This window comes from Erythrolamprus reginae, chromosome 8 (genome assembly GCF_031021105.1).
Source record: "Erythrolamprus reginae isolate rEryReg1 chromosome 8, rEryReg1.hap1, whole genome shotgun sequence".
Taxonomy (NCBI): Eukaryota; Metazoa; Chordata; class Lepidosauria; order Squamata; family Dipsadidae; genus Erythrolamprus; species Erythrolamprus reginae.
In genome coordinates, this window is record NC_091957.1 from 23,615,479 (window position 1) to 23,630,246 (window position 14,768).

The window sequence follows — 14,768 nt, forward strand, 5'->3', positions numbered from 1 at the left end:
AGGCATTTATTTTTTGTGGTTTCTGTGAGCTTTTCATGGCTTTGTTAAATGTGAAACTTAAATTACAAAATTAACCCTGAGTATTTTCTGTTACCACCATTTGCAGGAGCTTCCCTCAGGACTGGAAATCTCGGAGGAACAAGCCTTACAGCTGGTTTGTAAGATTTTCCGGGTCTCTTGGAAAGACCGGGATAGAGACGTCATCTTCCTGACTTCCCTTTCAGAGCAGTTCAAGCAGAACCCTAAAGACGGTAAGGAACACTCCATGTCGTCTTTGGATGCATTTAAAAAGCAAAATATGATTACGAAAATCAGCTGTATTAATTACCATATTTTTTGGAGTATAAGAGGCTTCTTAGTTTGGGGGGAAGGAAATGGGAGAAAAAATAGCTGCCTACCAGGTATTAATCTGGCTAGAGTCCTTACTCTGGTCAGCTTCAGCACATTATTTTATCCCCTGGTTAGGGCTGAAAAAAACCTTATTCAGAGAGAGTAGCAAGGAAAAAAAGCCTGCAAAGACTTAGGTCTGGGGGAAAAAAAGTTCGAAGTAGCAAGGAAAAAATCCTGCAAGCCGGGAAGATTGTTACCACCTTGTTAGGGCTGGGGGAAAAAGCGTCGAAAAAGCTACATTTGGACTATAAGGCACACCCAAATTTTCAGCCTCTTTGTGTGTGGGGGGGGGGGAAGGGGGGGGGGGAGAAGGTACATCTTATACTCCGAAAAATATGGTAAGCACCTGGGGTGCCAGAATTCAGGAGGGGGTCTCTCACAACATGTAGGACAGGGCTGGGTTCTACTTACTTTCCCTACCAGTTTGGGTCACACCAGGTGTGCATTTTGTGCGCACCCTAGTCACTCCTGTGTTAAACTGGTCTGTGCATGCGCAGAGCGTTATTTTCGCATAAATTTGACTCTGGTGGACAGATTTCACTCTGGAGGACCAGTTCAGGGTCGTGTCCAGTTGGCCATCGCTGCTGGTTCGGTGAGCAGGCCGGGAGTGGGTGGGAGGAATTCCCACTACCGGTTCTAACCTTTCAAAACCGGCAGGAACTTAACTCTGATATAGAAGCCTTAGCTGAAGGATTCTGGGAGTTGAACCCACCCATCTTCAAGTTGTGAGGGTGAGGACATTGTACTAGAGCAGGGGTTTCAAATTTCGATTTCTTTGAGAGCCGCATCAGGATTGTGTTTCACCTCGAGGGGCCTGGGTGGGCACAGTTAGGATGGGTGTGGCCACCTTAACGTCTTTCGTGTCCGGGGGCACTTATGGCCCAAGCGCTCTGCCAGAAAAAAGGGGCTCCCGAACTCCGTTTTTGCCTGGAACGGCCTCCTGTAATCTTCTGCCAGCCAAAATGGAGCTCGGGAAGATTGCATGCAGTGTTCCTGAGCTCTGTTTTCACAGGCAGAGGCATCATGGGCTGGTCACCATGGGCCAGATCTAAGCACCCTGCGGGCTGGAGTGTCTGCTTCAAGGAGGCAAATTGCTGGGAAGCCGAGGCCAAAAGGGTGGGGGTGGCTGGGCGGGGCTACATTCAGTGTATAAGATGCACCCAAGTTTTCACCCTTTAGAGTGTGGGGTGCGAAGGTGTGTCTTATACTCTGAAAAATACAGTGAACGCCGGTCACAACGTGTGAGCACCCCTAATGTTTGGAAATTGAAAATCCAAAAAATTGACATGCCCTAGTACAGTGATGGCGAACCTGTGGCATGGGCGCCATAGGTGGCACGCAGAGCCATATCTGCTGGCATGCGAGATGTTGCCCTAGCTCAGCTCCAACGTGCGTGTGTGTGCTGGCCAGCTGATTTTTGGCTCTCACAGAGGCTCTGAGAGGGTGTTTTTGGCTTGCAGAGAGCCTCTGGGGGGATGGGGGAGGGCGTTTTTACCCTCTCTCGGCTCCAGGAAAGTCTATGGAGCCAGTGTAGGACAAAACACATGCCACTTCCAGCCTCCAGAGAGCCTCCAGGGGGCAGGGGAAGCTGTGTTCGCCCTCCCCAGGCATTGAATTATGGGTGTGGGCACTCATGCATGTGCAATAGCCCCTGCACAAGCTCTTTCGGCACCTGAGGAAAAAGTGATTCGCCATCACTGCCCTAGTAGAATAACGCAGCTGTCGTAAACACATGCCAGTTGCCAAGTATCCGAATTTTGATCATGTGACCATGGGGCAGCTCCAATGGTCATGAGTGAAAACTCGTCAATCACTTTTTCCTTGGAATGGTCACTAAAGGAATGGCTGCAAGTCGTGGACTTCCTGTAATAATAATCTGAGCATGTAACAAGAACCGTGGTGGCGCAGTGGTTAGAAGGCGGTACTGCAGGCTGCTTCTGCTGACTGCTGGCTACCTGCAATTTGTCTCACCACCTCAAGGTTGGTTCAGCCTTTCATCCTTCCAAGGTGGGTAAAACAGGGTGTCCAGCAAACCTGGAAAACAGGGAAATCATGGAATTATTAATGGGTGGTTCGGGAAATATCAGAATTATCAGAGAATTCGTTAAAAAAAGCAAATCAGGGAAACTGTATTAAAATGTTTAAAAGTCAGAGAAAACCCCCAACGGATTGTACTGCCTGGCAGAGTCAAGCAAAAATGTGCATAATTATGGCAACAACTTGCTTCCTCATCTACCAATATTTCTCCACGGTTTAGCTGTCATCTACGTCTGCATCTTAACTAGATTGCAAGTTACAGGGAAATGTCAGGGAAATATCAGGGATTTTCAAAATGCCTTTCCCCCTGGCCACCCTGCTGACTCTAAAACGCTTAGAGAGGGCAGTAAAGCACTGTGAAGCGGTATATAAATCTAAGTGCTATTGCTATCAGCTTGTTCAGATCAGGTGATTTACTTCTGAGTCACCCATTGCTGCCTGAGACGTGTGGGGGGGTGTCCTCAGCTAACCCCCTCCTCTTCCCTCCCCTCCCAGTGTTCTCGGACTTTAAAGACTTGATTGGGCAAGTGCTGATGGAAGTCCTGATGATGTCCACCCACTCGAGAGAAGAAAACCCCTTTGCCAGTTTGACCGCCACGTCACAGCCCATTGCGGCTGCTGCCCGCTCGCCGGATAGAAACTTAGTCCTGAATACCGGCTCCAACCCGGGAACCAGCCCTGTGTTTTGCAACGTAGGCTCGTTTGGCTCCAGCTCCTTATCAAGGTAGGTCAGCAGCCTACCCCCTCCCCCAAAATTGGTTTGGAGACACCTGGGAGAAAAAAGCCATGAGGTGAAGGTCTCTAAGAGGCGTGTTGGTGCTGTACATCCGATCCTGACCAGTATTGCAGACTGTGGCAACCGGCAGGAGTTCAGTCCTGACCGGCTCAGGATTGACTCAGCCTCCCATCCTTCCAAGGTTGGTAAAATGAGGACCCAGATTGTAGGGGACAAGAGGCTGACTCTATAAACTGCTTAGAGAGGGCTGTAAAGCACTGTGAAGTGGTATACAGTGATCCCCCGCTCGTTGTGAGGGTTCCGTTCCAGGACCCCCCGCAACGAGCGGGTTTTCGCGAAGTAGCACTGCGGAAGTAAAAACACCATCTGCGCATGTGCAGATGGTGTTTTTACTCCCACAGCGCTAGCGAGGAACCGAAGATTGGGGGCGGCGCGGCTGTTTGCCGCCGGCATGGGGGGGCTTCCTAGCAGCCCCCCAAACCCGGGTTGGGGGTCCGGGGGGTGCTGGCAAGCCCCCCATGCCAGCGGCGACATTTTAAAATAGCCGCGCCGCCCCCAATCTTCGGCTCCTCCGCGCTGGCTCTCGGCGCTTTTGAGCTGAGTCCAGGAGCGAATTCGCTTCAGGACTCAGCTCGAAAGCGGCGAGAATGAACTGCGTGGGCGGGCGAAGGGCGGGCGGCAGCGAGGAGTTTGCGTGGGCGGTGGGGAAACTCCTTGCTGATGCCCGCTGCTCGCCCTCCCGCCAGCAAGAGGGGGAAGACCCAGGGAAGCAGCCCAGCAGCTGATCTGCCGGGCCCCATCTACGCATGCGTGCCCATAGAAAAAAGGGCACGCATGCGTAGATGGTGTTTTGACTTCCGGGTTCAAAAATCGCAAATTACCCTGTTCGCAATGGTTGGGGACGCAATAACCGGGGGATCACTGTATATGTCTATGTACTATCACAATAGATAGATAAACAGACCGACAGAGAGAGAGAAATGATAGATGATAGAGAGATAATGGACAGATACTATGGTGGTGCAGTGGTTATAACACAATATTGTAGGCTAACTCTGCCCACTGCCAGCAGTTCAATTCTTGAACTTGTGTCGGCCTTCCATCCTTTTGAGGTCAGTTAAAATGAGGACCTGCATTGTTGAGGACAATAGGCTGACTCTGTAAACTTCTCAGATGGTGCTGTAAAGCACTATGGAGCAGTATATGATAGATACCCTGTTTTCCCCCAAAATAAGATATCCCCTGATGATAATCCCAATCGGGCTTTTGAGTGCATGGCAATAAGGCCAAGCACATATTTCTGGGTTCAAAAAAATATAGGACATGGTTTTATTTTCGGGGAAACATGATAGACAGGCAGACAGACAGACATAGATGATAGACAGACATAGATGAAAGACAGACAGACAGACAGACAGACAGATGATACAGACAGATGTCATAGTGGCGCAGTGGTTAGAATGCAATATTGCAGACTATCTCTGCCCACTGCCAGTAGTTCACTTTTCACTGGCTCAAGGTTGACTCAGCCTTCCAACCTTTCAAGGTCCATAAAATCAGGGCCCAGATTGTTGGGGGACAGAGGCTGACTCTGTAAACCGCTTAGAAAGGGCTGTAAAGTACTGCGAAGCGGTGTTTAAGTCTTAAGGGCTATTGCTATGCATATTTGATTCCCCTGATGGACAACTGGCCTCGGAACAGATAGCTGGGGGACCAGAGCGGTCTGCCCTTTAAAATGGAGCTGGCCCACTTCCAGAGCCAGTTCTAAATATTGGGGTAGTTTGATCCCAGAAGGGCGCCCCTCCCTGGGTGGAAGAAGAATTTCAACCGAGTGGCTGCTTTCTCCTCTCTCTCTCTCTTTCTCTCCTGCATCGTTGTCTCTGTGGTCTTCCCCATTGTCAATTCTTGTCTTCCTCCTCTTCCCCTTCCCCGCTTTCGTTTGACCACAGCCTCTACGGGAGCAGCCCCGTTCCCATTTTCAATATTGCAAGTCGCCCCCCGTTGGCCGGCTCTTTCCTTCCTTCTTCCTCCAGCCCCGTGGCTCCCCTCCCTGCGTCTTCCCTGTCTGTCAGCCCCCACCTCCTGCCCCCAGGGCCGCTCAGTGTCCAGCCCTTGTCCCCGCGGTACCGTCCGTACACGGTGGCACACCCCTGGACGTTGCCAGCACCTCCCGCCACACCTCCAGCCGGAACCTCCAGCCTTTCGGCCTCTTCAGCTCCTCCGGGCCTAAGCCCCAGTCCTCCGGTTACGCGGGTCCTTTCGTCCAGGGCTAGAGCCGTAGCCACTACCCTGCCCCTCTTCTCCACGTTGGGCAGCAGCCGTACCTCTTCCCCAGGCAGGATGCCCTCTAGGTACATTTGCAGCTGGGTGAATTTGTGTAGTGTGTGTGTGCGTGCCCTGCTGGGTTGCAGTGAGCAGCTAGATTTTGGAACTTCGGCTTAATCTGTTCGCTTTTAAAGCAAAGCTTCTCGGTTTTGCTTCCCTAATAATGGCGTTTTGAGCTGCACTAATCCTGACTTTTGAACCATGTGGTGGTTTTTTGGGGCAAGATTTGCGGCGTTTTTCAGGGCGGTACAGAAGGAGGAGATGGGAATATTTGACTAACCTAGATAAGAAGGTTCATTCTGCTTTTCAGCCAAGAGAGATCTCGAGATGCTTCGTGCAGTCAAGGAAGGGGTGGAGGGGGGAAAGAACTACTGTATTTTTCAGAGTATAAGACGCACCTTAGTTTTTGGGGAGGAAAATAGGGAAAAGAATCTGCTTACTAGGTATGCATCTGGCTACCATCCTTAGCCAGCACATTATTTTATTCCCTGGTTAGGGCTTTAAAAAAACTTTATTCAGAGAGAGTAACAATGGAAGAGGTTGCAAGCCAGTAAGAGCTGGCAACATCATTAGCACCTGGAAAGAGACATTTGGAGCAAGTAGAGAAATGGAAAAAACCCTTCAAAGACTTAGGGCTTGGAAAACATTCTTTGCGGAGAGTAACAATGAACGAAATTGCAAGCTGGTAAGACCTGGGAACATGGTTAGCACCTGGTTAGGGCTGGAAAGAAACTTATTCGGAGCAAGTTAGAGCAATGAAAAATAAACTGCAAAGACATAGGGCTCGGAAAACATTCTTGGAAGAGAGAAACAATGAAAGAGCCTGCAAGGTAAGAGCTGGGAAGATCCTTAGCAGCTAATTAGGGCTGGGGGGGGGGGGGGCTACATTCAAAGTATAAGACGCACCCAAATTATTATTAGGGGGGAAAGGGTGCATTTTATACTCCCCAAAATACGGTATTTCTGTTTGCAGGTTGGCAAATATAAAGAGGAAGGAAGAGATGATAAATTGTTCAGTGCACAACATACTGCTTGGGTATCAATTACGATCTTTGGGACGGATGCGATGGCACAATCTCATTGAACTAACAGCCAAGGGAGATTCTCCATTGACTCTGGAAGGAGAGTCCATCATGGGTTGTTAACCAATCCTATTGGTAGAGACTGAGTTAATTTAAATAATTAATTAACTGGCACCGCCCCCTTAGCAGCCCCCATGAGCCAGTTTTAAAAACTCAGTCTAAGTGTAGAGACGGTTGAGTTTTTCTTCTGAGTTACTGATGTTACTTAAGCATATATTGTTTGATTAAATTTAATTAAATTAATTGATTAATTAATTATTTAAATCTGTACCCTTTTAATGTTTTTTCTTGTGTTTCTACAGGTTAAGAACAGCTTTCCTGTCAGGGGTCTCTGCCCTCCGTGGGCACTCCCCCACCGCATTTTCTCCTCGGGGGCCCCTTCCCTCAGCGGGTACCACCCCAAGCGAGAAGCAACACAGCCTGGGGTCCCTGGCCTCCGAGGCCAGACCCGGCTGCGAGCCGAAGGTGGGGGGGTCCGCCCTCCCCCACTGGGAGGCTTGGGGGAATCTCCGATTCCCCAGAAGAACCGTTTTGAAGAAGCTGGCTGGGTGCCAGCGCCTCTCAGCTGTTGGGTGGGCGAAAAGCCGCCGCCGCCGCCGCTTTTCAGATCGCCGGATCGGTGAAAACAAGAAGGAAAGGTTGAAGGCGAGCTGGCTGGCTGCAAAGAGGCAGAGGGCCCTGGCGGGGGTTGCCCCCCCATAAGGGAGTAAACGGGAGGCCCGAGGTTCAGTTTCCCTCAGCCTTTCCCGCGCCCGCCATTTTGTTTCTGGGCGCGAAAGTTGCTCTCCGCTCTGTTGCTAGGGCTCGAACAACGGAAGCTGGGCTGTTCTACGCATGCGTCAGCCCAAGGGGTGTCTGTTCTCCATTTTGTGAGCGTTTTTCTGTGGAGAAAGCTGTCAGATTCGTTCTTGACGTGTGAGTACGATGGAAGATCAATCACTTCCAGTGAAAGTGCCCTCTCCTAGCACAGCTCCCAAGGCCAAGGCTAGATCTAAAGATAAAGCCAAGACCCAGCATTCCTCTTCCTCGCTTAAGGAAGCTGAAAAGAGGATTCAAGCCTTGGAGAAGAGGTTGGAGGCGGCCCTTCACACCCCCTTGACCATCTCTCCTCTGTCTGCGCAAGATTTGCCCCTGGCCAGGGACACATCAGTTCCTCATCCCACTATAAGGCCAGCAGAGGTGCTGTCAGACCGCGATTGGTCTCCAGACAGGCAGATGTCAACTATGCCTCAGGTGCTCCCTTCTCCTGGTCCTATCCAACCTAGGCCAGGGTCAGCAAGTCAGTCTCTGAGGAGCGGCCAGGGACCCTCAGCCACCTTTACGCCAACAGCAGCGGGGCTTCGAGGTCAACCTGAGACATGGCCAGCAGCAGGGCTTAGACCACAGCCAGATACTTGGCCTCAGATATCCCCTTCGGTTCAGGACTTAATTAACAATGCCTATACTCAGGGGATGGCGGCGGGGGTGCAACAAGTTACACAGCAGCCTCGCCCAGTGCAGTCAAAAAACCTATGGTGTGCACCGCCCCCCTCGGGTTTGGGGTCTTGGGCTGAGGAAGCAAACCCTTTAGAGGAAACTGAGAAAGACTATGATCTGTCTGACGATGAGACACCACCAGAACAGCCTGTGGCGGCTGGGCTTTTTAAGGCTTCAACTTTCAGGGTCTTGCTTCATAAAGCCAAGCAAACCGTAGACTTACCAGGTCCTGGAAAATCAACTGACACCACAGATGGGACCAAGCCGTCTACCGTCCTTTTTAAGGAACCCCATCCCGAGTCAGAGCACATTCCATCCTCTGATATTATTCAGCAAAGTGTGAAAAGACCCTGGCAACACCCAGCTGCAACTCAGGGCCCCTCTGCAGTAGAAAGAAGATTCTACACATTTGATGAGGAGGTAGAGAAATTACTGGAATTCCCTCCCATAGATCAGCCAGTCATGCAGCTGATTTCCAAATCCTTAGTGCCCTCAGAGACAGGCGACAGCCTAAAACCTGAGGACAGAAAGGCAGAGGTGTTATTGCGCAAAACGCATCAGATGGCGAGCTGGGGATTTAGAGCAGCGGCGGCTGCTTCCTTTTTCACAAGAGCATCGATTGTATGGCTGCAGGAGATGCAGGCCAGACTTGGACCGGATGAGGGTCGCTTGCACAGGATCTTGGAAAGCTGTTGGCGGCAGCAGAGTTTTCAGCGGACGCCACTCTGCATGCTGCCAAGTTTTCGGCCAGGAGTATGGCGACAACTTTGTCATCAAGGCGCCTCCTCTGGCTGAGAAGCTGGCCAGCAGACCTGAAGTCTAAATGGAACCTGGCCTCAGCACCCTTTCAAGGGGAAAAGCTTTTTGGGGAAGCGTTGGATCCAGTCCTTGTGGAGGACAAGGACAAGAGGAAGTCCCTCCCCAGAGCCTACAGGCGCCAGGAGCGTCGCTATACTCCCTACCAACGCAGGCAGTCCTTTCGGTGGGACTCCTCTGCTCCAGCGGGTCAAAATACAAGGCCCTATTCCAAGGCCCAGTATAATTCTACCACGTTTCGAAGTGATAGAGTGCCCTTCCAGGATCGCCAGAGAGGGTATCAACAAACAAGGCGCCCCTTTCGTGGAAACCAGAGGGGCTTCAAGCGCCCTAAATGACTCTGTTCACCGGCCCCTGGGAGGCAAACTTCAGTTTTTCGAGGCCTCCTGGCGGACTACATCTTCCGACAGGTGGGCGTTAGCAACTGTCTCCCAGGGCTTGCGTTTGGAGTTCCTCCAGCCCCCACCAAACCGTTATGTTCAGTGCCCAGTTCAGAGGGACCCCCAGAAGAGGTCACAGCTTCAAAAGGAGATAGCCCATCTCTTGGAGGTACGGGCAATAGAGGGAGTGCCCAGACACGACATAGGTACCGGGTTTTATTCAAGGGTCTTCCTTGTACCAAAGACATCGGGAGGGGTCCGAATGATCCTCAATTTAAAACACCTCAATACCTACATCAGGTATCGGCGATTCCGGATGCATTCTCTTCAAACCATCTTGGCTGCAATCCGGAGGCACGACCTATTGACATCCATAGATTTAAAAGAAGCCTACTTGCATGTGCCAATCCTGCCGGCTCATCGGAGATTTCTCCGGTTCTACCTGGACGGCTCCCACTACCAATACCGGGCAATGCCGTTCGGCCTTTCTTCGGCCCCTCGCACATTTACGAAATTACTCGACATCCTGACTGCCCAGATCAGGTCTCATGGGATTCGAATCCTAGCGTATCTAGACGACCTTATTATCCTGTCCAAGTCCCCTCAGAGGGCGCTGGAAGATCTGGCAGTCACGAGACAGACACTGGAATCCCATGGGTTCACGATCAACGAAGAAAAGAATAATCTTCTTCCAACAGTCAAATTGTTACACTTGGGGTCCATGATAGATACTTCCACAGGGACTGTGACATTATCTCCAGAATGGCAAACATTCGACAATTACTCTTACATCTTCGATACCAGCAACGGGTGTCTCTCGCGTTCCTTTCAAAGGTTCTGGGTACCCTTGTTTCAACTATCGGCATTGTGCCTTGGGCCCGTCATCATCTCAGGGTCCTTCAATGGTTCCTTCTTCCATGGCAGAAGGCCAAAATGAGTCACTCACAAAGGTCAGTGCGGCTTCCTTCAGCAGTCAAGGTATCGTTGAGATGGTGGACTTCCCCTGCCTTGGGCAACGGGTCCCTCTTCTGCAACCGGGACCGCCTAATCCTCACAACGGATGCCAGTCTGTCCAGCTGGGGGGCCCACATGGGACTACATATGGCCCAGGGACTTTGGTCTCCGGAAGATCTGAACCCAATCAACATCAACTATTTGGAGCTCAGGGCAGTCTTTCTTGCTCTTCAAGCTTTCCTTCCTTGGATTCGGGGCAAGCATGTGTTGGTCTTAACCGACAATGTGGCTACCAGGGCCCACTTGAATCATCAAGGGGGAACGAAGTCTCTCCGCCTGATGGTCGAGTCAGCGGCCCTTTTCAACTGGGCAGAGACCCGCTTAGCCTCACTGTCGGCGGAACATATTGCCGGGACCAGCAACGTTCAGGCAGACTGGCTGATCAGGTCTACCCTGGACCCCGCAGAGTGGAGACTAGATCCCGGAGTATTTCATCAGATAATTCAACGCTTCGGGACTCCTCTGGTGGACCTTTTTGCGTCACAAGCCAACACGCAACTAGTGAGATTTTATTCCCGGTTCCCAACACCGAGGGCAGAAAGGGTCAACGCCCTCTTGTCTCCATGGCCCAGGGGTCTGCTGTATGCATTTCCCCCGGCGTGTCTTCTACAACGGGTGCTGGACATAGTAATCCGGGAGAAAGCCGAGGTCATCATAGTGGCTCCATACTGGCCACGCCGGCCGTGGTTCGCAGACCTGGTAGCCCTCTCAGTGTCCCCTCCTTGGAGGATCCCGGATCACTCGGGTCCATTTGTCACCCGGATCCCCAATGGTTCCAATTAGCCACCTGGCGTGTGAGCGGGAAAGATTAACGCAGCAACATCTTCCAGACACGGTCATTGCTACAATGCAGACGGCTCGTCGGCCATCGACAGTGCGGATATACCAGGCAACATGGGCAGCCTTCTGCAGGTTTTGTTCTGCCCGCCACTGTGATCCGAAGCAAGCCTCGTTGATTGCAATCCTGGAATTTCTCCAATCGGGGATTGAGCGGGGCTTAGCCCCTAACACCCTAAAAAGGCAAGTGGCTGCCCTTTCAACTATAATCCGTGTGTCAGACTTTCGATCTTTGGCTCACCATCCATGGGTGAGGGATTTCATCAAGGGAGCCATTAACAAGCACGCTCCTCCGGTACGGAGATTCCCGACATGGGATCTCACCCTAGTGCTACGTGCACTCACGGGACCTCCCTTTGAGCCCATGAGGTCGATTTCATATAGATTCTTATCAATTAAGACATTGTTTTTGGTGGCGATTACATCTGCCCGAAGGGTCTCTGAGTTGTCAGCGCTGTCCGTCAGACCGGACTTGTGTGTGTTCCATCCGGACAGGGTGGTGCTGCGGTTGGACCCTTCGTTCATCCCGAAGGTAAATTCAGATTTTCACAGAAGGCAAGAACTGGTTCTGCCGGACTTCTGCACACATGGTCAACATCCTTCTGAACTTCGTTGGCACAAGATTGATGTCCGAAGGGCTTTGAAGCTCTGTATCAGGAGGACAGCACCATTTCGAAAGACCAAGAGACTCTTTGTTTCCTTTGCTCAGGCCACGATGGGTCTTGGAGTTTCTTCCCAATCCCTTAGTCGCTGGATTAGGGATTGCATTGCGGAGGCTTATACATCGAGATCTCAATCTCCTCCCGCCGGGGTTATGGCACATTCCACTAGAAGTGCGGCTACTTCGGCGGCTTGGTCAACGCAAGCTTCTTTAGAAGATATTTGTCGTGCCGCTACTTGGGCATCATCTTCTACTTTTATACGCCACTATAAACTGGACTCATTGGCTTCTGCAGAAGCTTCATTTGGCAGGCGTGTCTTGCAGCGAGTGTGTGTCACTCCACCGACCTCGGCCCAGCCTTTTCCCTCCCAGGGGATTTGATCTTTGGTATATCCCATGATGGACTCTCCTTCCAGAGTCAATGGAGAAGAACCGTTGTACATACCTGAACGGTCTTCTCAGTGCTCTGGAAGGAGAGTCCATACCCACCCGGCATGGTGTTTGGCCAGGTCGCCGGAGTGTTGGGACTGTTAAAGTTTATACATTGTTATGAAGTTAATAAAACTTTCTGATGTTTACATTGTCTTCGTTTTTAAAACTGGCTCATGGGGGCTGCTAAGGGGGCGGTGCCAGTTAATTAATTATTTAAATTAACTCAGTCTCTACCAATAGGATTGGTTAACAACCCATGATGGACTCTCCTTCCAGAGCACTGAGAAGACCGTTCAGGTATGTACAACGGTTCTTCTGGCTTACCCAAACAATGTGCAATATTTGGGATAGAGTGGGAGAACATACAGACTTCGGAGCAGGGGTCTCTAACCGTGGCAACTTGGAAGACCTTGTGGACTTCAACTCCCAGAATTCCTCAGTCAGTCATGCCGCCTGTTGAATTCTGGGAGATGAAGTCCACAAGTCTTCCAGTTGCCAAGGTTGAACTAGAAAAGATGTAGCATAGTTTATTCTTTGGCCAAAGGAAGAAGTCATTAAAATTGCACTGGGAGAGAGAATTCCTGTAGCTTTTTGGAGATTCTCTAGTACAGTGGATCTCAAACTTTCTAATGCCGCCACCCATAATTCAGTTCCTCATGTTGTGACCCCCAACCAGAAGTCTAGCGCCAATTCTCCCAACAGAGCTTGAAGCTTATTGGCAGGAAGGTCAGAGGGACATCCCCACTGTAAACGTCAGATTGGTCGGATTGTAAAAAAATACGTTTCAAGGCACCAGAATAGAAGCTTGCTTGCTTGCTTGCTTGCTTGATTTATTCATTCATTCATTCATTCATTCATTCATTCATTCATTCATTCATTTGATTTGTATGCCGCCCCTCTCCGTAGACTCGGGGCGGCTAACAACAATAATGAAACAACATGTAACAAATGTAATATTTAAAATAATTTAAAAAACCCTTATTTAAAAAAACCAAGCATGCACACAAGCATACCTTGCATAAATTGTATAGGCCTAGGGGGAAGGGAATATCTCAGTTCCCCCATGTCTGACGACAAAGGTGGGTTTTAAGGAGCTTACGAAAGGCGAGGAGGGTGGGGACAATTCTGATCTCTGGGGGGAGTTGGTTCCAGAGGATCGGGGCCGCCACAGAGAAGGCTCTTCCCCTGGGTCCCGCCAAACGATACTGTTTAGTCGATGGGGCCCGGAGAAGGCCAACTCTGTGGGACCTAACTGGTCGCTGGGATTCATGCGGCAGAAGGCGGTCCCGGAGATATTCTGGTCCGATGTCATGAAGGGCTTTATAGGTCATAACCAACACTTTGAATTGTGACCGGAAACTGATCGGCAACCAATGCAGACCTAACACCATGGGAAATTTGTCTTTTCCCATGGCCTTAGGCGACCCCTGTGAAATGATCGTTTGACCCCCCAAGAGGTCCCAACCCCCAGGTTAAAGAACCACTGCTCTAGTGATTCTAAAGAGTTCTCCAGTGGATGTTTCCATACAAGGGTTGCCCAGAAAGTAATGCACCATATCAACAATTATTTATTGAACACAATGAAACTTACACACAAGAAAGAATGATGTTTCTTCTACACTCCCTATTTTTCCACATAATCTCCGTCCCGTTCTATGGCCTCCCTCCAGTGAGACACAAGGGCGTGTATGCCCTGTCGGTACCACTCCTTGTTCTGGTCACGAAGCCATTTCTGCACTCTGCGAATCACCTCTTAGTCGTCTTCAAAATGTCTTCCGTGACTAACCGTACTTCTGTCGACTGCAGATTCTCCATAAACTGCACACAAACGTTTGCGAATGTTCCCAACAGTTTCTTTCTCCGCAGTGAGAATGACGACATGTGCTTGTAACGTACATCCCTTACAGGCGCCACTTTGAAACATGGCTGCAGCTATGCTATCTGTCTGAAGAAACGCAAAATTTACACACACGCTCCTGACAATTCAAATAATGTATATCTAAAGTTTTGCATTTGTATCATTACAGATAAAAGGAAAAAAATGAGGGAAAAATGTGGTGCATTACTTTCTGGGCAACTCTCATAGTAGCGAAGAGCAATCGTTGAAAAATCTGGGGGGGAAAATGATCCTCAGCTTTGGGGAAAATACTTATTATTGGCATCTTCACCTTCCAGCTAGTGACAAGACAATGTTACATATCTCCCTCAATACTCTTGACACTCCGGGCAATCAAGTCCCCTCCTTATATTAGGAGGAGACAAACTAGAGTGTTCGCCTCTGCCGAAGGCGGCTACATCTTCACAGCCATTGCGGTTAAGACCAACAACATTTGTTCAGGAATTTGTGCCTTCCTTAAATTCCTTGGGCGCTGCCATTGGTAACATTCTGCAAATGATAGAAGAGAAGGATTCAGGGGTGGTGATTTCTGACAGTCTCCAAATGGGTGAACAGTACAGTCAGGCAGTAAGGAAAGCAAGTAGAATGCTTGGCTGCATAGCTAGAGGTAGAACAAGCAGGGAAAGGGAGATTGTGATCCCGCTGTATAGAGCGCTGGTGAGACCCCATTTGGAATACGTATACT

At 50.2% G+C, this 14,768-nt stretch overlaps 1 protein-coding gene across 3 annotated transcripts in view; it reads left to right on the plus strand.

Annotated features, from left to right (window-relative positions):
• UBE4B (ubiquitination factor E4B) overlaps nucleotides 1–14,768 on the plus strand; it is a 70,045-nt gene that overhangs the window by 17,268 nt on the left and 38,009 nt on the right. For 2 of the 3 annotated variants that reach the window (XM_070759296.1, XM_070759297.1), the window contains exons 6-7: nucleotides 107–251; nucleotides 2,923–3,151. In XM_070759296.1, coding sequence (XP_070615397.1) covers nucleotides 107–251; nucleotides 2,923–3,151 — 374 coding nt within the window. Of the gene's footprint in view, nucleotides 1–106; nucleotides 252–2,922; nucleotides 3,152–5,112; nucleotides 5,515–14,768 lie in introns of all 3 variants that reach the window. The other variant, XM_070759298.1, reaches the window with a different exon arrangement.